Source organism: Microtus pennsylvanicus, chromosome 20, assembly GCF_037038515.1.
Source record: "Microtus pennsylvanicus isolate mMicPen1 chromosome 20, mMicPen1.hap1, whole genome shotgun sequence".
NCBI lineage: Eukaryota > Metazoa > Chordata > Mammalia > Rodentia > Cricetidae > Microtus > Microtus pennsylvanicus.
The window spans coordinates 26,008,895-26,030,533 of NC_134598.1; the positions used below are offsets into that span (position 1 = coordinate 26,008,895).

Sequence of the window (21,639 nt, forward strand, 5' to 3'; positions counted from 1 at the left end):
TCCCTCTGGGTCACCTTCATTACACCCACCCACCCTCTGGTGGCAGGGCCTGGTGGCCTCCCTTGATTGGAATTGTCTGCCTTGAGGGAGTTCTCCAAACTTTCAGCTAGGGCATTCTCTGGGACACTTACTGTTATCTGACTTTCCTAGCTCTCCTGCCTGACCCATCTTCCAGGTTCCCTGTTAGAACTCTGGAAGGGAGAACAACGCCCAGATTGTAGTGAGCCTGTGACTCGCAGGCATTTTGTGAGGTATGAAAACAGCTCCTGAGTTGCGGGTTTCTTCCTCCTCTGTCCAAGCAATGACTCCTGGGCAGACCACGGGACAACCCTGGCAAGAACCTAAATCTTAGGTGAAGAGACCTTGAGTCCTTGGGATATCAAAGCAAACAAAGCAAAACAAAACCCAAACTTCGCACTTTGTTTGATACCTTTGCTTTCTCCTTAAACAAACAAACAAAAACTGTTCAATAAAGCAGGCACGGGAGCTCTCTAAGAGGAGGCTTTCAGTTAGTGAGGGGAGAGTGCAGCAGCTGCTGAAGGCCGAGGAGATTCCTTGAGAGCAATAACAAAAGGGTGGGGGTCATAAAATGACACCCGGAGGAAAGACCTCAGGGTATTTTTGTACTTATCATATCTTTCATCAAGGGTCTGTGATGGTGGGCAAATTAAGCAGCCGTCCCAGGTGGTCAGAAGCCACCAGAAGCCACAGAAGCTGGATCCCTAAATAGGGGCCTCGGGCCATGAATACCCAGACCACCTCAGCCTGTTAGCAACCCAGGCCTCCTGAGTCACAGCTCTAGAGATAAGGCTGGGGACAGGGGATGCTGGGAGCTCTCCAGGAGACTGCCACTCGGAGGGCTGCAGTCTAGAGGAGGGCAATACTAACATTTCTAGGTTATCAACATTAAAAAAAATCATTTTTAAAGAGAGAACTGTCTTTATTGTTTGAAGCATAAAAAAGAGTAAACAAAAGTTGGTGTTACATTTCATTTTTTATGTAGTCTTCTCAATGAAGGTATAAAAGTCCAGGGCCTCTTAGTTTTGTGAGCTTGTAAAAATGTCTAGACAGTCACACTCACAGGACAGAAAAGGCATTTACAACACGCAGCGAGACAGAAGATAAGCCCGGCTCATGGGAACATAGCTGGAACTAGTGGAGAGAATTCTCAGTTCCCACCCTGCCAGGCCTTCATTTTCTCTTCATTTGCAGGCCTTAGATAGCCTTTGGCCCCCTCAGAGGCGTCTGGCCTTTGTTCTCCAGGCCCAAAGCTGGCTGCCTTGGATTCGCCTCTTTTCGACTTTGATTTCCATTTGAAGATAAATATGCTTCACTTGTGACCAAGGTCGTTTGGAATGCCTGCCTCCCTTTCATTTCAAATCACAATTCATTAAAATAAAACAGAACATGCAGATTTTTTTTCTAAATAAAAATATGCCGATTCAGCCGCCGGCATCGCCCTAAGCGATAACACACGTGATTCATTTTTATCTACATGAGTATATATTTTCATCGTTCTGGCTTTTGGGCACACTGAAATCATACAAACATAATCTCTGCGAACTCTCAACAACAGAGCTCAGTACGACGCAGTGTGTTTGCTCAGGCCGCAGTTGTAACTCAGGCCGCATGGGTTCTCGCTGCCGGCAAACAAGGAGAACTCTCGTTCTGCTGCTGTTGCTAATCAAGCCTATTCTCGCTGTGGAAAGTTCTCCGGGAGCCTCTTTTCAGGGCATTGATAATAATGGGGTAGTTTTTCTGACCTGAACGAAACATGAGCTGGCTCAATAACGTATTTTCGCATCAAGGGTGTGTTCATCTAAGAAATACATTAATTACCTTCAGGGACTGCCTGAACATGGTCAATCGAAATGATTTAACAATGAAATCTAGAGGTCTGGTTACTTTCCCGGTGGGGATTCGCACTTTGGATAAAAACTGACATTTCAAATAATATGGGGGGGGGGAGGGATTTAAATGCTTATAATTTCATTACTGCAATTATAACTGGGAGGAGCTTAAACTGGTCCTTGACACTGATTTATGTGTTTAAGTTAGTTCTTAAAAAATGACTTCAACCTGTTGTTCTGTTGATCGCCCTCTGAAGAAGCTGTGGTAATGAGTGCAGGGTGGGGGGTGGACCGCCTCGGCTACACCTGCCTGAGCATCTGAACAGGTCTTCCTTTATTGGCTTGTGCTCACACACTTTCTCAGTCAAGTTCTCTGCTGGATGACATTGAAAAGCTTTTGCTGATTCTCAAGGCAGCCTGTCAGCTTATCTTCTGTCAAAGTCAGTCGCTGCTCCAGAATTGAAACAGTCTGAGGGGGGAAAAAAACCATTGAGAAGGCATTGGTATTGGGCAACCTGGTGTTTAGAGTGATGGGCTTAGCTCTACAGCAGCCAGTCTTTGGACTTGAATACCAATCACCTGCTCCCAAACTGACTAAAAAATGGGTTCCCAACTTAGTGTGCTATTGTGCCCACCTGCAGAGCAAAGCATTCTCAAGTACTGAAGAAGTTAAAACAAAACCAACCAACCAACCAATAAACAAATCCCCCCAAACCAACCAAAACAACTAAGGAGGACCCGACAGACAGGAGACAGTTAGGGAAGAAAGTGACCACTGTCCACTGAAACTGAGTGTGGTGCCCGAGAGAGCAGCAGTTTTTTAAAGGAAAAAGCGTTTGGTAAACACAAGGAAGGGTCACCTGCGGCACAAAATTTCAAAGGGAAAATGGGTGTGCTTCGTGGGATTTTTAGTGAGCAAATGTGACTTCAGAGTCTCACAGGGCTCTTTCTCACGGTATGTCAGAACTCCACACCCACAGACACACTGCGTAACTTCAAAGGCCCGGAGAGGGAATGTGTAGGACAAAATGGGTCCTTAGTTATTGGTTCTAAACACTGGCAGGACCACTGAGTCTTCTTCAATGCCTGATGGTTTCCCTGAGACAGACAAGGGAAACAGCGTTCTGTGGACATTGCATGATTTCTAGAGGCTCAATGGCAGATGCACGGCCAGTGTTGAGAACTGAGGTGATTTCTAGGTAGGGGGTGTTTGAGACTGAAATATTTATTCTGGCAAGAAACTGTTGCTGCTCTCTCTCTCGTGCATTTACTCCTTGCTCTGTGTAACGCGAGAGGCAGTGTGTGCACTGTGCACAACAAAGATTACATGCACACACAAGGAAAACAAAAGATGTCTCCAAAGGACACCATCAGCAGACTGGGGAAACCATTGTTTCCTTTTCAACACAAGACTTCCCTTATGTTAGATCTATACCTCCCGAGAGCTGGGGGATTTTTCAGAACAGTATTTAAGGTCCATCGCACTTCTTTGTTGTGCTAAATGGCCCCGAGACACTGGCTAAGATTCTAAAATGGGCACACAAGCCATCGGGAAGAAACTCCGGAGAGAGACACTGCACACCCGGCAGGCAGAGGATCATCAGTGAAAAACTAGAAACTTCGGCAGTATTTTGTACTACAAAGGAGTGTTTACTTACAATAAATTTTTCTATGCTATTAAATATTTCTTTATAAGTCACCAATATAAATATTATACAAATTCAAAGGATAAAACATTACTGCTTAAAACCAAATAACATTCATAGCAGAGTACCGCTGCTATCTGCACAGATGCCACAGGATGCCACAGAGAGCACAGGGTGCTGTACACACACACGGGGGGGGGGGGGACAGAGGGAGGGGAGGATGTTTCTGTGATACATTATAAGCTTGCTCAGACTAGCTTAGCCCGGAGTGTCTAGCTAATGACTACTTGAGTTTGCCTTGCCAGTCAAAACTCCCCCTGCACCGTTAGCCTCACCTGCTGCGACCCCCGGGGCCTGCTCTAGACATCCCATCCCGAAGGTCAACCTACCTGTGTCAAGACGTTGAGCTGTTCCATGATGTGCTCTAGAGCATCAGTGACAGCGAGCGGCACGCTTCTTTGGCTCTCTGAGGGGAGGTCACTTAAGTCTTCTGCTTTCTTTTTCACAGTGGTTGGTGAGCGTTCTGGTATTAAGGAAGGGTTCAGGAAATACTCACAAATGTCTTCACCCTTCTCTGGTACAGCTCGGCTAGCAGAATCTGTTGTCTTTAATGCCATGGAAAAGGCAGGAGCAATTAGAGTCTCCAAACTTAAATAATACCCACACACATATGCACATACAAATATATATCTAGCACTTCCAGGTTACAGTGAATCATTTATCTTCTTTACATAACGAAGTACAGAAATAACAATTACAATGAAGAAACAAAGCTAACAGTAAGCAGAGAAAATTTACAATGTTTCTTCATCTTCTGTGAAAGACTTCCTATATGTCTGCCTGGTCAGGAGATTTAGCATTTAAAAAGATTGCTGAATGAAGTTTATTTTCAATCTAAAATAAACATCTGCCTCCGTTAAGATGATTGTTAGTCTCCAGAAAAGGAAAATAACAAGCACTGGTGAAGATGTCCAAAATTGAAGTCGTCGCTTTTCACTGCTCAAAGCAGGAAATGCAGAAGCCGCTGTGGGAAGCTTGGCAATTCCTCAAAAAATTGATCACAGAATTGCCATGCGATCTAGCAATGCCACTCCTTAGTATACAGCCAAAGGAACCGAGGGCAGATGCAAAGGACCAATACGGAAGCACCAATGTCCTTGGTGGCCCGTCTCACAATCGCTTAAAAAAGAGCCTGACCTATCAGCAGAAAAATGTGCAGACAAAACGTGGTATAAATTGCGAATGAAATAGTATTTGGCTACAAAATGGAATTCTGATGATACTAACATGGGAAAAAATCTTGAAAACATTACGCGGCCTGAAGTAGATGTGCGATGGTCCACTTACACATCGTATTTCAAAGAGGGGAGTCAGGGATGAAAGTTACTAGCATCTGGGAGGAAGTAACATTGCTTACTGGGTAAAACAGTTTCTGTTTGGAATGCCAAGAGGCTGTGGAAATAAACAGCGGTGACAGGACATTGTGAGTTTTCTGATAAATCTGCTAGTAGAGTGCACCTTTAAAAGTGATTTTTTAAAAAAAGTAACTTCTTTGTTACATATATTTCACTACAAATCAAATCCTCCAGTTAGTCGGGTGGTAGTGGCACACGTCTTTAATCCCAGCACTTGGGAGGCAGAGTCATGTGGATCTCTGTTCCAGGCCAGCCTGGACTACAGAAAGAGTTCCAGCATAGCCAGGGCAACAGAGAGAAACTCTGTCTCGAAAAACAAACAAAAACCCCAAACAAACAAAAAAATCAAAACAAAACCAAAACCAAAAAGAAAAAAAAATTCTCCAATTCAGTAACAGCAAACTGCTAGAATATAAACTTAAGAAAACAATTCCACTAGAATAGCATTAAAAATTAAACTATTTAGGAATAAATTTTACAAACTAAGTGTCAAGACTTGTACACTGGGAACGGTGAGGCACCATTAAGTGGAACTAAATCTCCAATCAAATGGAAAGACACCTCCTATCCTATGCTCACAGATCTGAGAACCAACACTGTTAAGATGGCAAATGCCCGTAATCCCAGCACCTGGAAGGTTGAGGCAAGAGGATGAGGAGTTCCACTACAGCCTAGACTATCTTATATATCGAGACTCTGTCATAAAAAAGATGGCAGTGGCCCCCCAACACTGACGAAGGTGCCCAGAGCAATCTTATCAAACTTCCAGCTGCTTTCTTTTACAGAAAGATTAAGCTGACCCTAAAATTCACACTGAAGTGCAAAGAACCCACACAGCTAAAATAACATGAGAAACACACACACAGCACACTCCAAACTGCAAAAGTTACCGGCAAGTTCCAGGACCTAATACGGTGTGAAAATGAGGCTGTGTCTCAATGCTAAGGTCCATGTCTGGTGTGTGTCTCGCCCTATGCTTAATCCCTAGTCCCCTCAAAAGGCTTATAGACCAACACAACAGATTTGACAGGTCAAAAATAAACCCATATATTAACATATGGTCAACTGATTTCAGACAACTGCCAAGAAAATTTACTTTGGGAAAAAAAACACATTATCTTTTTAACAAAAGATGCTGGGAAAACTAGATACACTTAACAATATAAATTTGTACCTCGACTTCACGCCATATACAATATTAACCCAACAAAGGTCAGAGATTTAAATAGAAGAGTTAAGACTATAAAACTTTTAGAAGGAAATAGGATGAAATTTGGACCTCGATGGACCCAGGAGTGTCCAACCTGTTACACTGACACACGGCAATTGTCCTTGGCCACATTCATTGCTATTGAATATTTCATAAGTCAGATGAACCTTCGAATTGGCTTACATTAAAGAAGCTAAACACCAAAGGCTATTATGTAATACTATTTCTATAAAACAGTCAAAATGGGAGAATAATATACTAAAATCAGGGGTTGCCAGGGGACAGGTGCCAAGGGGAATAAGATGACAGCGGTAACGCACACAGTAGTGACAAAAATGGTCTTAAAGTCCCTCAGCAGTGACAAAATACCCTAAAATTAGTCACAGTAGGGGCTCAAGAGACGGCTCAGCAGTTAGGAGCTGAGTGCGAGAGGACCCAGAGTTCAATTCCTAGCACCCACATGGTGTGGCTCACAATCACTGGTAACGCCTGTCCCTGTGGAGACTGCATGCAGGCGGTGCACATTCTTACAGAATGCCCTCACACAGAAAAATACATTAGTCACAGTAGTATAAACTATTTTACTAACTTTGTTAAATACTAGTGACGTGCACATGTCCAAAGAGTCAATTTTATAGCGAATAAATTCCCTGATTAAAGTGTATGATTTCAGGGCTGACCAAATTGGGGGGCTCTTTGCAGAGCAGACTATTTCCTCAGTTACCCACAAGTCTTTATCTAGGAATGAGGTCCCGTCTGCTTTCCCGTTCCGTGTGTGGGGAGTCCTTCTGTCCATGTGTTGCTTTCATTAGTTAATGAATAAATCTGTTTTGGCCAGTGGCTTGGCAGAATAGAGCTAGGTGGGAAAACTAAACTGAATACTGAGAAAAAGAAGGTGGAGTCAGGGAGAAGCCATGCAGCCCTGCCAGAGACAGACACTGATGGAACTTTACCCTGAAGCCACAGTCACGTGGCAATACACAGATTAATAGAAATGGATTAATTCGCAGGGTCGTGGTGGCACATGCCTTTAATTCCAGCACTCGGGAGGCAGAGGCACGCGGATTTTTGTGAGTTTGAGTCCAGTCTGGTCTACAAGAGCTAGTCCCAGGACAGGCTCCAAAGCTACAGAGAAACCCTGCCTCAAAAAACAAAAAAACAAAAAACAAAAAAAAAAAAAAAGAAAAGGAAAGGGTTAATTTAAGATATAAGAGTAAGCCAGGAATACACTTAAGCCATTGGCCAAACAGTATTGCAAATAATATAGTTTCTGTGTGATTATCTCATGGTCTGGGTAGCTGGGAACAAACATGCAGTCTCTGCCAACACATGTCTACTGGTGTCGTCCTTGGGCAGATCACGTTTAGACAGCCACATTGGTGAGACTTCATGGATGTAGTTTCTCTAGCATTTTCAGAAGGGGAAATCTCACAGCAAACATCCGGTTCCTCTGGCTCTTACCATCTTTCTGCCCCCTCTTCTGTTACGATCCCTCAGCCTTAAGGCAGAAGTTGTGTTGTAGATTTAGCAGCTAGGTCTTGGCATCACATGGTCGGTTCCTTGTTCTCGGCATTTTGATTGGCTGTGGTTTTCTATAATGGCCTCTGTTGCAAAGAGACGTTTTATTGCTGAGTGACTTTGCCAAGTTTTTTAATTGATTTATCTATCTTTTCCAATATAAACTTAAGAGCTCTCTGTATTCTGGATGCCTGCCCTCTGTTCTGTGTATAACGCACTATCACACTGGTTTGTTTTCTTTTTATCCTCCGAGTGTTTGTTTTCAGGGTGTTTATCTGTTTGTTTGTTTTATAAAGATTTGCTTTCCTGAGGAACAAACTTGCCTCAAATTTGTGATCCTCCTGTTATGATTATCATGAGCCTGTGTTATGATTCCAGGCATGGGCATCATGCCTGGTACCAAGTTTTTGTTCTTAATGTATCCAAGTTTATCAAACATTTCCTTTATTATTTATCCATGCTTTTCTTTTAAGGAAATCCTTGCTACCCTGAATGTATAAACCTACTTTTCTCATTTCTTTCAGAGCTTTTAAGTCAGTATGGCTTTTCATATTAAGTAAGTCTTTAACCTATCTGGTCCTGGTAGTTTTTGTGGTTGAAAGTCAGGACATATTTTCCTTTTGACTTTTCAGACTGTCCAGGGATGAGTCCACCTTCATAGAAGTGTGAAGTCCATGCTTTCATGTGGCAGCTGTCCACACTGGATGCTTCAGTGCTCTTAGTACAGGCTCTTCTTCTCCTGCAACACCACCACACCGACAGCCTGCAAGTCTTCCAAACTTACTCTGGCAGTCTGGGCTCTTTAGTTTTGCCTATCCACTTTATAATTCACTTTTGAAGTTCCTTCAAAAATGTTACTGGTCCGATTATTAGAATTGCTTTATATTTACAAATTTATTTGGTAGGAATTGACAGTCACATTGCATTGACCCTCCCTATCCATAAACATAATTACTCCTTAAAACAGTGATTAGTGTAAAATTTCATGTTATCCAGACATAGTAGCTGTTGTTGAGTAATCCTTTTGTACTTTGTAAAGGTGTGTCTTTGCCAAGGTGCCTTCTGCTTGGTTTAATAAAGAGCTGAATAGCCAATAGCTAGGCAGGACGAAGTTAGGCCTTCTTGTCTTTGCAATTGGCCTCTCTCTCTCTCCTCTCTCTCTTTCTCTGTTCCTTTTGTTATGGTTTAGTTCTTATAGCTTCGACTTGAGTACTAGTGGCTTCAGAGACACCACCTCTGATGAACTTTTCTGTTCTCCGCTGTCTGTGGAATATTCCTTTACATTGTGTGATGACATGTCACTGTGATTGGTTCAATAAAGAAGCTGACTGTCTGCGAGTTGGACAGGTAGAGGTTAGGTGGGACTGGCAGACAGAAAGAGAGGTGAGGAAGAGGAAGAGCCTCAGGAGTCATGAGGAGATGCAGAGGAAGCAGGAGATGAACTTGTTGTACTGGAAAAAGTTACCGAGCCACGTGGCAGAGTGTAGATAAGAAATATGGGTTAATTTCAACTGTAAAAGTTAGCTAGTAACAAGCCTATTGGCCGAGCACGTATAATTAATAATAAGTCTCTGTGTGGTTATTTGGGAACTGGCTGGCGGGACAGAAAAGTGTACCTACAATTGTAATTTCTCAGGGTTCAGGCCTGTGCACCCCTGCCCACTCACCTCACACCCGTGCACGTCACGATTCTAACGACTCCCAGAAACCCAGCATCCTTCACTCGTACGACTAGCCTTCCTTTGAACATTTCCCCGGCTTGGTTTAACAGTGGTGCTCACCAGCTGAGCTCTTTCTTCTCACGCCTCCCCATCAACTCTCTTCATACTTGCTTCTCTCTGTATGATGTCACCAAAACAACGCTTCGGACGGCTACCAGGAATGCCTGCGGAGTTGGACAGAGACTCCTTCCCTGGCTTTTCAGACGTGTGGACTGACAAGATTCTTTTGGAATGTTCTTCCCTGCTAGGCTGCCACGATACTGGTTCCTGGTTTCTATGCTTCCCTCTGGTCTTTTCTTGCCTCCCTGGCAGGTTTATCCACTTTCATCAAGGTGTTTTATTAAAGCATCTCAAGGCCCGCAATCAACTTCAAGTGTTACCACACTGCACGTGTTTTAGTTAATGCAGTACTTACACTGTTTTGAGGGCACAGCACTGACACACTTATACACAACTCGTATCAGATCAGAGTAGCTGTGTATTTGTCACCTTGGGGATCTATCACGTGTGGTACTGAACCCCTTTTTACTCTGTGTCCTCAGGAAATCTTCTCTGAGCTTGTTGCTCCATCCCCACACAGATGCAGAACAGTTACACGCTCTGATTTCTATACTACCCTTTTCTTTAGGAAAATCCCTTGCTTCCCTGAATCAGTTTATCATTTCACACACTGGGAATCCAGAAATGATCCTTGGCAACCACTCTCGTCTCTTCCAATCCATTCCAAACCTTCAACTGTGTCATGTATCTGTCAAATGAATTCCATTCTCTTGATCACCACATTTTAGTTATTTTAGTTATCTTTTTTTGTCTGGATTACTGACTTATGCTCCTAACTGGCTTTACTGCAGCCATTCAGCTACCAGGAAGATTATTTCCCCGCTGGAAAGGACAAGATGCATGCTTGGTCCCCACAGTCCTCTCCACTGTAACCTGCCCCATCTCTGGGCTCCAGTCTGTTCTGGTTCTTAGACAGCACCAAGCAGGATGGGTCTCTGCATTAGCTCCTGTTTTCCAGCTCTCTCACTTCAACTCCCACTGAAGCTGAGGCCAGCGCTTCTGGGACTCTAATGTACACAAGTCTTGGGGGCTCTCATTAAAAGGTGTGATCTGATTTGGTTAAATCTGGGGTGAGGCCCGAGATTGCGTCTTTGCTAAGATCCCACACGATGCTCAGACCAACTCTCCAGCAGTCAATGTGGAGGAACAAGGCTTTAGCCCTCAGCTCTGGTGTCTCTCAGGAGAACTGTGTCTGCTCTCACCTCACAAACACTAGCGGTCCAGCTGGCTCTCCAGAGTCATCTTTCTGTTGGCTCGTGAGCTATTTCATGCTATCTTTGGCTCACCGCTGTAACCCGGTCCCCAGTCCCCCTGACCTAGTGCCTGGCTTATTTGTCTCTTGTGAGATGAACACCATCCACTGGATCAGTCCCTGACGCAGGCTGAGTCACCTTCCTTCACTAGGCCGACACCACAGCCTTGAAGTGCACAACCACAGGAATCCAGCTCATCTCTGGTTAACAGTCACGGTATTTTCTACCCCAGGAGAAATGTACTCATTGGGTTTACGGGGCAATGGCCAGAGGCCTATTTGATTTGCAATGTATTGACATTTGATTTGCTATATATTGACTTTTCTCCTCTCACAGGCTGGTTGGAACTAGTCCACCAGCACTCCAGATTCTACTGGGCCGGGCACAGGTGAGGCAGAAAAACAAGCAAACAAATAAGAAACAAAAGAACAACAAAACAAACGCCAGTCACTACTGTCAGATCCAAATCTATACCTTAGTGGGCAGGGTGGCTCAGAGGAGGGCAGAGGCAGAAGGAACAGATACACACTGCGTACATCCTTACTTCTGGTCACAACACACACACACACACACACACACACAACACAACACAAGATTAAAGGATTGCTTAAGCCAGGTGTGGTGGCGCATGCATTTAATCCCGGCACGTAAAAGGCAGAGACAGGTGAATCTCTGTGAGTTCAAGGCCAGCCTGCCTGTTTTACCACACACAGCAAGTACCAGGCAGCCAAATCTACACAATGAGACTCTGCCTCAAATAATAACAAACATCTGTACAAATAAACAAAAAGACCTGAGTTAAATAAAAATTGTTGCTTAAATTCTTACAAAATTCATTTCCGCTTATATTTAGAACAGGGAGCGACTGAAAGGCCGAGGGAAAACGATGTGATAATAGCTGAGCAGAAAGGCCAGAGCTTTTGCATGGCATAAGTTGCAGTAGGAGGATAGGATACCAGAGCTTACTGTACCGAACACACAACAGGAAGAGGCAGTGTCCCTGTTGCCAAGAGAACCCTGCTTTGCCTGCAAAGAGGCAGGAATGCAAAAGCTCAAACCAAACAAGCAAATTCACAAACGTGTGCGCGGTTGGGATGTAAAGCCCACAACTGTCATTTCCTTTGACTAATAACCGAGTAAGAATAATTGTCACATTTATTATCAGAGAGGACGGCTCTTGACACCGAATTAAATATATCAATGCATTATCTGAGAAAACACTGCTGGTCTCTAAACTGGAAGTTTTAAATACATTGTACTGGGTTGTGGTTTACTTTGAAATGAAAATTAAAACAAATTCTTACAGTCTAACAATTCGGGAAACTTGTCGACATGTTCAATTAAAAGTACATTTGAACTGGAACTGGAGGGAGCACTGGGGGCTCTTCCAGAAGACCCAGGTTCAGTTCCCCACACCCACATGGCGGCTCATAACCAAACATAATTCTAGTTCCAGAGGATCTGATGCCCTCTTCTGGCTGCTACAGGTACCACATACAACATACAGACAGATGAAACATCCATACACATTAAAAAAATTTTAGACAAAATCTTACACGTTTGAACTTATGTTATTATTATTATTATTATTATTATTATTACTGAGACAGGGTTTCTCTGTAGCCCTGGATGTCCTGGAGCTCACTCTGTAGACCAGGCTGGCCTCGAACTCACAGATTCATTTGCTTCTGTTTCTTGAGTACTGGGATTAATGGCTTGCATCACCACTGCCCAGAAAATTTATGTCATTTAATTGTGTATCAGTGAGCTTGTTTTTCTCTGCATGGGGTGTTCCTAACACATTAAGTGCCCAAGTGTTAAGACAGAACAGCAGATGTAAATGACTGCTAGAAAAGAAAAGAAGAAAATAAAATCTCTAATACTGTTAAGAGGGACCAGCAAGATGGTTCAGTAAGGCGCTAGCTGCCAGGCCTCATGAGTTGAGTTTGATTCCCTAATCCATTTGGTTGGGGGACAGAAACAATAGACACCTCCATGCATGGACACAGTGGATTGTGCTCACTCCAACACACACACACACACACACACACACACACACACACACATGTAAAAAATTAACATAGCATTAACATCAGTATGCAATGAACTGCACAAACATACATAGTTTTTTCTTAGAAGCACAAATCAGGAAGACTATTTTTTAGACAAATTCTTCTTTGGCTGATATTCCAAGGCACACAACTGTCTTTGTTTCATCTTAAGGATGAATTCAGAGCTCTGCTAAAATAAGGAGTGATTTTTAATTATGCGTGACCTCGAAACTTTATAAATGATTATCCCCCATTGCAGATTTCCAATTTAGAGCATCCTTTTGTCAACATTAGCAAATGCCTGATGTTAGATGACATTTAATAATCAGAGTTACTCATCGCGTCTCCTTTTTCACTAAGCTACAGTGGAGAAGCATACTCTGTGAAACAACGTGAGGAAGGAAGCTAAAACTAGGATTCTAAGTGACAAGGCAGGTGGCCGAGGTCTTAACCGTCTGGGGAGTTAGGGACTCAGAGCAGAGACTCAGTCCAGCCCAGGCCTTGCTTGCCTTCCACACCTCCTAGCTGTATAACTCTGGGCAAACTGCATCGCCCCTAAGACTGCTTTGTGTAATGAGAGAATCCATGCGGATGCGTAAGTAAGGAGGTAAATACTAAGTAGCACACAGTGGCTATTTTTACGGGGACCACAGGAATGTGATGAGGATGCTCCTGAATCTGATGCAGGAAGGCTATTAGATACTCATCTACATTCCTAGATGAGTGACATAAGCTATTAGAGTTGGCAATTACTCTCAAATTATTTTATAAGCCAAATGCTAGGCCAAGTAGTGCTCCGCGTGGTGTTTTCTGGGAACCGGCGGGATAATCCTCAAGTTTCCATCGTAGGTAAAGAGCCGGAAAGGACATTTTAAAGCTACAACAATTAAAGCATTGGAAAAGATCAAACAGGAAAACTAGACAGAACAGAAGGCCATTAGAGAAAAAAACATGTTTAGTGAATGTAATTCAAATAAGCAAAGAAACAGTGTGGATTGAGGACATGTTTTAAATTATCAATCTGCATCTGACAACTAAATTACTATATTTAAAATTGTTTAATTTATCATTAAAAATAAAACTTAAAATGAAAAAACAAAAGAATAGCTAGAGATATATAAATCCTTTCAGGGATTTCTGAAGAGAATTGAAACAAAAGATAAAGACAAAATGATCATTTCCCAAATGTCAACACAGCTCGACAGTCAAGACGAGTGACAAATGAGAACAGCATATTTGTGGCTTCCAGCAAAAGGGCAATCGCTGGAATTAAGTGACCTAGAGATAAATTTTTAAATGAACAAAACAATAGAAAAGTGAGATTATACAAAAAGGCAGGCTAAGAAGCACAGATGAGCAGCAAGTCAAAGCTACACAAATCTCTAAACGTGAAATTAACTTGGCAATACTTCCTGTTTATCGTAATAATCAGAAATAAACACATAGCTAGAAAGGTGGCTTGGCAGGTGAAGGCACTTGCCGCCCAGCCTGACGACCTGAGTGTATGTGAGCCCGGAAGGCACAGTGTGTAAAAGCACTCTCTCCCACTATGGCCATAGATTCATATACACACACCTTCTGCCCTCCCATCAACATGAGGGAGTCTGCTGGGACACTGTGGCTCCTAGGAATGTCAGAAGCGACACCCACAGAGTCTCAGTGACATGACTTCCCAAGCAAGAGTTGAACAAGGGCAACACCAACGGACACATCAAAGTGGACAGGAAGAGTATGCGAGGCCTCAAACGCATAGGACCACTGGCAGCTGAGGATGCTGAGACGGGAAAGAGCCAGTCTCTCTAGTAGGAAAGAGCACAGCAGCTAGGCATGCGGCACCTGACAGTCATCCCTTCAAGCACACACAAGTAATCATCCCTTCAAGCACACACAAGTAACCCTATATAGACTGAGACGTAATATTTAGGAATACATATGTACATACATTTACGCATGTGATAACAATTAGTAAAAGAAGAGGGGTATACGGGAAGGCTTGGAGGGAGGATGTGGGTGCTGGGAACGAACTCTGCTTTTCTCTTAACTGCTGAGCCATCTCTGCAGCCTCCAGGAAATCTTATATTGCTACTGAGAGTAAGCATTTGTACAAATATTTCAGAATGAAGTCAATGCTCTGAAGCTTTTTTTAAAAGTTCCTATCCTCGAAACCAGATCCATCTTTGGCACTGTCTGTGAGGCAGACTGGCCCTCAGCAAACCGCAGTAGCCCATGACAACAGATTCTCCTTAGGCTTTGCAAAGGGAAACCGTGAGATGGGGACCCCAGGCCAGTGGGGTGGACACCTGCTCTTCCTGTCAGTGTCTTCCTACCCCCAGTTCTTAGTGACCCTGGGCACTTCACAGCCAGCTGGTCACTGCTGGTCTGTTGTACCCCCAGTGTCTGTCCCCTAGCTCCTGAGCCTAGAAGACAAGGCCTCTTTTTCAAGCTTCTGGATTCTAACAACCTTACCTTCTTCCCGGGAGACTCTACATCAATGGGCGCACAGTGTCTGCTTCTGGAAAGGGACAGCATCGATTTGTTGTCTGAAGGTACACACGTGCCTTCTACTATTTTTCAACTGTCATTTATTCTTTTTAATCCATTTATTTATAGAATACAAAAGCTGCTGCTTGTAGAAGCATATGCCACACAGTGACTAAAATCACATATTCGAAAGTCAAGTAGAAGTAAAAAACAAAAAAACCCAGTCTCATTATTTGCTTGCTAACTAGATGGACTTGGGGCAAATTCCACCAATGAGGTTAGAGTATAGGAGGCATGGAGAAAGAATTTTGACTGGATCAACACACCCTTCCCTGTTACAAAATTAAGGTCTTTTATTTTTTAAAAAAAAAAAAACTTTTCATATGATGTCTGGAGGATTTTCACTTGAGACATTGAAAAATATAATTCTGTTCCTTATACTTTATTTTGAAACAGTTTCAAATTAGGGACTGTAGCTATAAAAACAATAACAGAGGACAATGAGGACAGGAATAACAATGTAGATTTTTTAATTTTGTTACAACTGTCATGTAGCTATATATCAACACTGGTGAGTTTTCCCCCTAAATCTCCTGACAGTTGGTGGCACTGTGCCCTTTACCCGCACTCTGACAATGCTGTGTTCTAAAGCGTAGACCATTCTCTCTCATAACCATGGCACTACTATGAAAACCCGTGAACAATGTACTCTCATCGAAAACTCGGTCTACACTGGATTTTTGTCAGTTTTCTCCCCTTGGGGGTGAGGTCGAACCCAGTCCTCACGGCAGGCAGGCCACTGTCAGTCAGATGCCGTAGCAGTGTTCCATAGATCTTTCTACCCGGCCAGGACCACATAGAAAACCGTGTTACATTGCATTTAGTTGTGATTAGACACAGAACCGGCACATAACAGCCCGTCTGCTGACATACTATCCCTCCATCCAGCCAGTATCTTCTAAAGGTTATCTGTTCTGCGTTCTTTTCTTGCCGATGCTGTCAGAAACAATGCTGCAGCAAGCATTCTTTCCTAGAGATCTTTGCTTTTAGATCTTGTCCATTCTTCAGGGTGACTTACTATATGTTATCCAGGGTCTCCCTGAACAGCATAGGCTGAAACAGTTGTTTTAACTGCAACAATTTAACACAAAGGGACTCCTTGCAGAGGTCTGGAAGTTTTGTCAAGACTAGAGAGAGCTGGGAGGGAAGTGGAGATAGCAAACACACTGATCAATGACCTTTTAAAGGCTGGGGAACAAAGAAAGGGACTGGATTGTCACAGAAGACACTCAGAGGGCCCTTGGGAACTAAAACACTTTGTTCCTAAGGAGGGAAGAGGAATGTTCATTAAAAGGACATTTTGGAGAGGAAGAGGAAATGCCTGACATTCCTTCTCCATCCCCTCTTCTACTGAAAACAAACAGTAAAGAATTTAGCCACCATAAACACAGAAACCCACCAAAAATCTGCAGTGATTTGGAAAAAAGAAAGTTTAAAATGGAAAATCGGAGGCTTATCTCCCGCGAAGAAGAAAATACTGTAGGAATTAGGAAGAATGAAATCAAATCACTCTGAAACGTGTTAAATGTAAAAGCCAAATCAAGTCAGCCTGAAGTTTAAGTAATGGGACTGGCTGGCTGGTTCAGCAACAAGGCTCGTTATCTGTGCCTGAGGATGTATACTCATACCTTATGGTCCAGGTATAATAGTGTCTATTTTGTCTGGCTGTCCCAAGAACAGAAGGGAGGGCTGGAGAGATGGCTCAGAGGTTAAGAGCATTGACTGCTCTTCCAGAGGTCCTGAGTTCAATTCCCAGCAACCACATGGTGGCTCACAACCATCTGTGCCCTCTTCGGGCCTGCAGACATATATGCAGACAGAACACTGTATACATATTAAATAAATAAATCTTTAACAACAACAACAACAAAAAAAAAAAAAAAACAGAAGGGAACTGGCAGAGCCGGTGCTGGCCTGAAAAGCCAAGATCATGGGGTTGTGAATCTCTTGGAAGCCCCAAGATTTCATAGCCTGTAACTTCAGAAAGCGCCAAGGACTGAGAAGTCTTCCGCAAACTCATTACTGCCTCCATAGAACTCACTGTGGACGAAGGATCAGGGCCACTCATTTCACCACCTAAGCAGCTCCTGATACTCAGATCCTGACGGGCACAGTGCACAGGAGGGCTAAAAGGAAGGTCACTTTATCCCACAGCCCCACAGATGGCCTTGCATTCCTCTGGGTGGGCAGGAAGTTCTTCATGCTGACAGGCAGGGGAAGAGCGGTTTCAGAGCCGCTACCCCAAGTCATTAATCTCCTGTGAGAGGCTCACCCTGCTCCCGCATTCCCCTGGTGCCTGTCCTCTCATCTCAGAGGATGTTGCTCTTCCCCAGGAAGAGGAAGGAACCAGTTGTCACTGGCCGTGTGGGCTGAGAGCTACGGGCATTTTCCGCATGCCTTAGCCTCAGCTGTGGGAACTGGGGATGCAGCTTAGGTTCCCAGGCAGAGGGGGGCCGGTGCTGTCACCGGGGCAGAGTCACGGTGTAGAAACATGGTACCGCAGGAAGTTAGAGGCAGAACAAACATTTGCAGCTTCAACACCTCCGGTGCCCAGAAATGTGCTATTTTCCAAGGGAGCTGCAACAGCCATTCACTCTGTGAGGCAGTCAATAGCATATCTTAAAGAAACCTTTGTAGAGTTTCCTGCTATAATCTGAACACGCTTAACATGGAAAAAGAAACCTCTCTTGTCCTCAGGGGTAAAGAGACAAAACAATGTATTATCTAACCAGGACTATTTATATAAATTTGATTTGTACACAATTTTTGGTAAATTCATCTAATTTTCTTTCCCCATGACTCTGAATCATAAAGAAGCTCAAATTAGCAATTTTTTTGGGGGGGGGGAGAGGGTACACTTGAATAAAAGAACCTGGACTTACTGTCATGATGTTTACTGAGGGGCATATTCATGTAGGTAGAAAAAGACAATCTTGGCCGGCGCCATTTCCTTCCTAGAGAGATGAAGACTAAGCTACTGAGAGCTGTGTTCAGAAAACAGGAGGCCGTGTTTCTTCAGCACGGTCCACATTTCTGCTGTTGGAGATTTAAATGCAGTCTCCGCGGACCCAGGGAAAGGCCGGTTTTGCATTTAAAACATTGGTGGTTCCCATATATATGCGGCTGCTGTGTTCTTCAAGAGCGAGGGTCCAACTATCTGGACAGTTTCCCCATCTCTGGTTCTTCTCTTTTAAAGACTGGATCTGAGGAACTACAAGGCCTCTTTTTACTGACAGGAGGACCGTGAAGATGCAGTTTTTCCTCATCTACTTTTGTTAAGCATGCACCTTCTATTTCTTCACCGCCTTTGACAATTTAATTATTTCACATATTTCAACTTTATAAAAGACTAATTTAAGGTATTTCTTAAACCTCTTAAAAATTTCTCTCTCTCTTTTGGTTTTTCGAGACAAGGCTTTTCTGTAGCTTTGAAGCCTATTCTGGAACTAGCTCTTGTAGACCAGGCTGGCCTCAAACTCACAGAGATCTGCCTGCCTGCCTCTGCCTCCTGAGTGCAAGGATTAAAGGCGTGTGCCACCACTGCCCAGAAAAAAAAATTTCTCTTTTATTTCTACTAAGTACCCTAGAACCTAACATTCAACATTGCTGTGTAATTTAATGCATTTACTATTAGATGAAATAAAGACCAAAATGTCTTTAATGAAAGTTGTATCGAGGGAGGCACCAGTTAAGAGTCCAGCGGTCACATGTGTATTTCCTTCCAAACTGTCAGTTCAGGAGCGGGACATACACACTGCAGGGCCACCGAGACAGTGCTTAAAGATACACAGACCCGCCTGCTTACTATAAGCCACTAGCACATCTGGGTTTATAAACCGTATGTGTGTTAGACAGTGGTGGCACATGTTTCTAATCCCAGCACTGGGAGGCAGGGGCAAGTGGATCTCTGTGAGTTCGAGGCCAGCCTGGTTTACAGAGCGAGTTTCAGGACAGGCTCCAAAGCTACACAGAGAAACCCTGTCTCAACCCTCCCCCCCACCCAAAATTGTATGTGTTAAACTTACAACGCAGCATTAAAAGATGTTGCAAATCTTAAAACCTCAAAAAGAACTTGACCTATTCCAATTGAAGAGAGGCTTGTGGGTAAACCCTGGAAATTAGCACTGGGAGAGGGGAGGGCGCAGGAAGCTAATGTACCATGACTTACAGATTCATCTGCATTTTTAAAATAAGATTATAGTATTTATCTTTATCTGTGAGGATGTTTACTCTGCGTGTATGTCTGTAAAAAAGTGTTGGATGCCCTGGAACTGGAATTACAGACAGTTGTTAGCTGCCATGTAAGTGCTGGGGATTGAACCTGGGTCCGCTGGAAGAGCCAGTGAGTGCTCTTAACCACTGGGCTGTCATCTCTCCAGCCCGCATGGGCATTTTAAGCTGTCAAAGTTATACATTTTAGTTTAAAGACATTTAAATTTGCAGACACCGTGTTCTTTCAAGTAAGTCCTTCCAAATCTTTGCTTACATAAGTAGTTAGGAACTGAAATAACTCCGAACGAGTTACACAATGTTGTCTGGTAACCAGGATGTACTGTTGCCACAACCCCGGTGGAAGTCTTCTGCCTGAAGTCTACTCTCCCTGGGTCCACATGTGTCAATACAACATTGTTTTCTAGGTAGTATGCGCCATCTGGTCCATGAAAGTGGGCACCTTTTCTCTTCCCTCCAACAGGCTGATGTCCAATCTTTGCAAAAGAGAAGCCCATGCACTTTGCTGAGAAATAAAACGCTAAATGGCATTTGGCAGTGTATTTCCAAAAGTCCCAGAGATGGCAGAGAATCTCCTTTCCCTGGTTCTAGAGCCCACGACAAGAAACTCACAACTATTTTTCTCCTCGTGGCTCTGTCAGAAGGAGGCTGAGCAGAAGATATGCCCAGCTGCCCGGAGATCACTCAGGGCTCCACCTTACTGTCCTCTAGGAGAGGAGATAGGGAGTCCCACAGCCGACATCCAATCTGTCAGGAAATCCTCTTGGCTCAGCCTTCAAAATGTCTTCGGAGTCCGGCCATCCATCACCACCTCCCCTAAGCCTGCCTGTGTTAAGCCCCCACTGCCGAGGCTGACAGCTTCCTCCATTTGCTAGCTACTGTCCTTGTTCTCATTGTTACTGCAGGACTTCCTTCCTCGGAGGGCACCAGCCATGTGACAGGTCTCTCTCTCCCCCCACCCCCCAGACAAGGTTTCTCTGTGTAACAGCCTGACTGCCCTAGAACTCACTTTGTAGACCAGGCTGGCTTCAACCTCACAGAGATCCCACTGCCTCTGCCTCCTGAGTGCTGGGGTTAAAGGTGTGCACCACCACCGCCCGGCATGATGGGTATTTTGTCCACACTGCAACCTTTTGCTACTGCCCAAAGCCTTTAGTGATTTTCTTCACTTTTTGTGATCCACTATCCCATAAACTTTATGTTTTTAATCCAAGACATGCCTGTTTCCCTGATGAGGGTATAAGATGGAGCTTTGCTGGGCAGATTTTAATTGATTGTTTTCTTCTCATTTCTTTAAAACCGAGAATGGGGAGCAACACAGCACAGCTCCTTGATAAATATTTGCTGAGCGACATGGATGTATATGAGTGGGTACCCTGCCAGGAGTCGGTCACATCTGCCATCTGTTGGGTAAGGCAATGCAAAGGACCCAAACTAGCCAGGTGTGGAGAGAAAAGGTCGAGCAAGGCAAGGGGATCACAAGTTTAAGGTCACCCACACTACAAAGCCACCCCTCAGGAAGGGAGGAAAGTGTGTGTGTGTGTGTGTGTGTGTATGTGTGTGTGTGTGTGTGCATGCATGCAAAGGATGTACACACAGGGAAGAGAGAAAGAGAAATCCAGAAGTAGATTACTGTACATTTAATTACCATGGTGCAAATTTTCAAAAGTCTTGAAGGAATACACTAAATTTTGCTTTGCTTACCTGAAATATTCTAGTTAAAAAAAAATTCCTACCCATCTCTGCTCAGGGTAAGGGCTCATTTCACCTGGAAAAGTCCTCTACTGTCACCTCAGGAGACTAAGAATCTCTTCTGGGACACTACCCTTTCCAACACGTCCTTGAAAGCTCTCCATACTTGACATCAAGAACCCTGAAGCGGCTATTTGTTCCTTCCACAGAGAGCGGGTGCTGCTGCTGAGCTTGGCGATGCTTCTCCATGCGGCCCGTCTTGATTTTGGTAAACAGTTTAAAACTCTGCTCATTTTGGTTTTTTTTTTCTCCCCTTACAATGTAACTTTAACTTCTCAGTTTATTATAAATAATTAATTTGACCTGAAACACTGTCCTCAACTCTAAAAAAAGGCACGCACATTACACTTACACTGCGCACCGTGGCTGGGTTAAGGCTAAAGACACTGCCT

The 21,639-nt window shown here is 43.8% G+C and overlaps 1 protein-coding gene across 2 annotated transcripts in view; it reads right to left on the reverse strand.

Annotated features, from left to right (window-relative positions):
* Window positions 1-925: 925 nt before the first annotated feature.
* The window catches only part of Poc1b (POC1 centriolar protein B), a 77,663-nt gene continuing 56,949 nt past the window's right edge, over window positions 926-21,639 (reverse strand). Inside the window, exons 11-12 of one of the 2 annotated variants that reach the window (XM_075954764.1) lie at window positions 3,886-4,101; window positions 926-2,319 (exon numbers count right to left, since the gene is read on the reverse strand). In XM_075954764.1, coding sequence (XP_075810879.1) covers window positions 2,215-2,319; window positions 3,886-4,101 — 321 coding nt within the window. In that variant the 3' untranslated portion in view covers window positions 926-2,214. Of the gene's footprint in view, window positions 2,320-2,780; window positions 2,949-3,885; window positions 4,102-21,639 lie in introns of those variants that run through there. The other variant, XM_075954763.1, reaches the window with a different exon arrangement.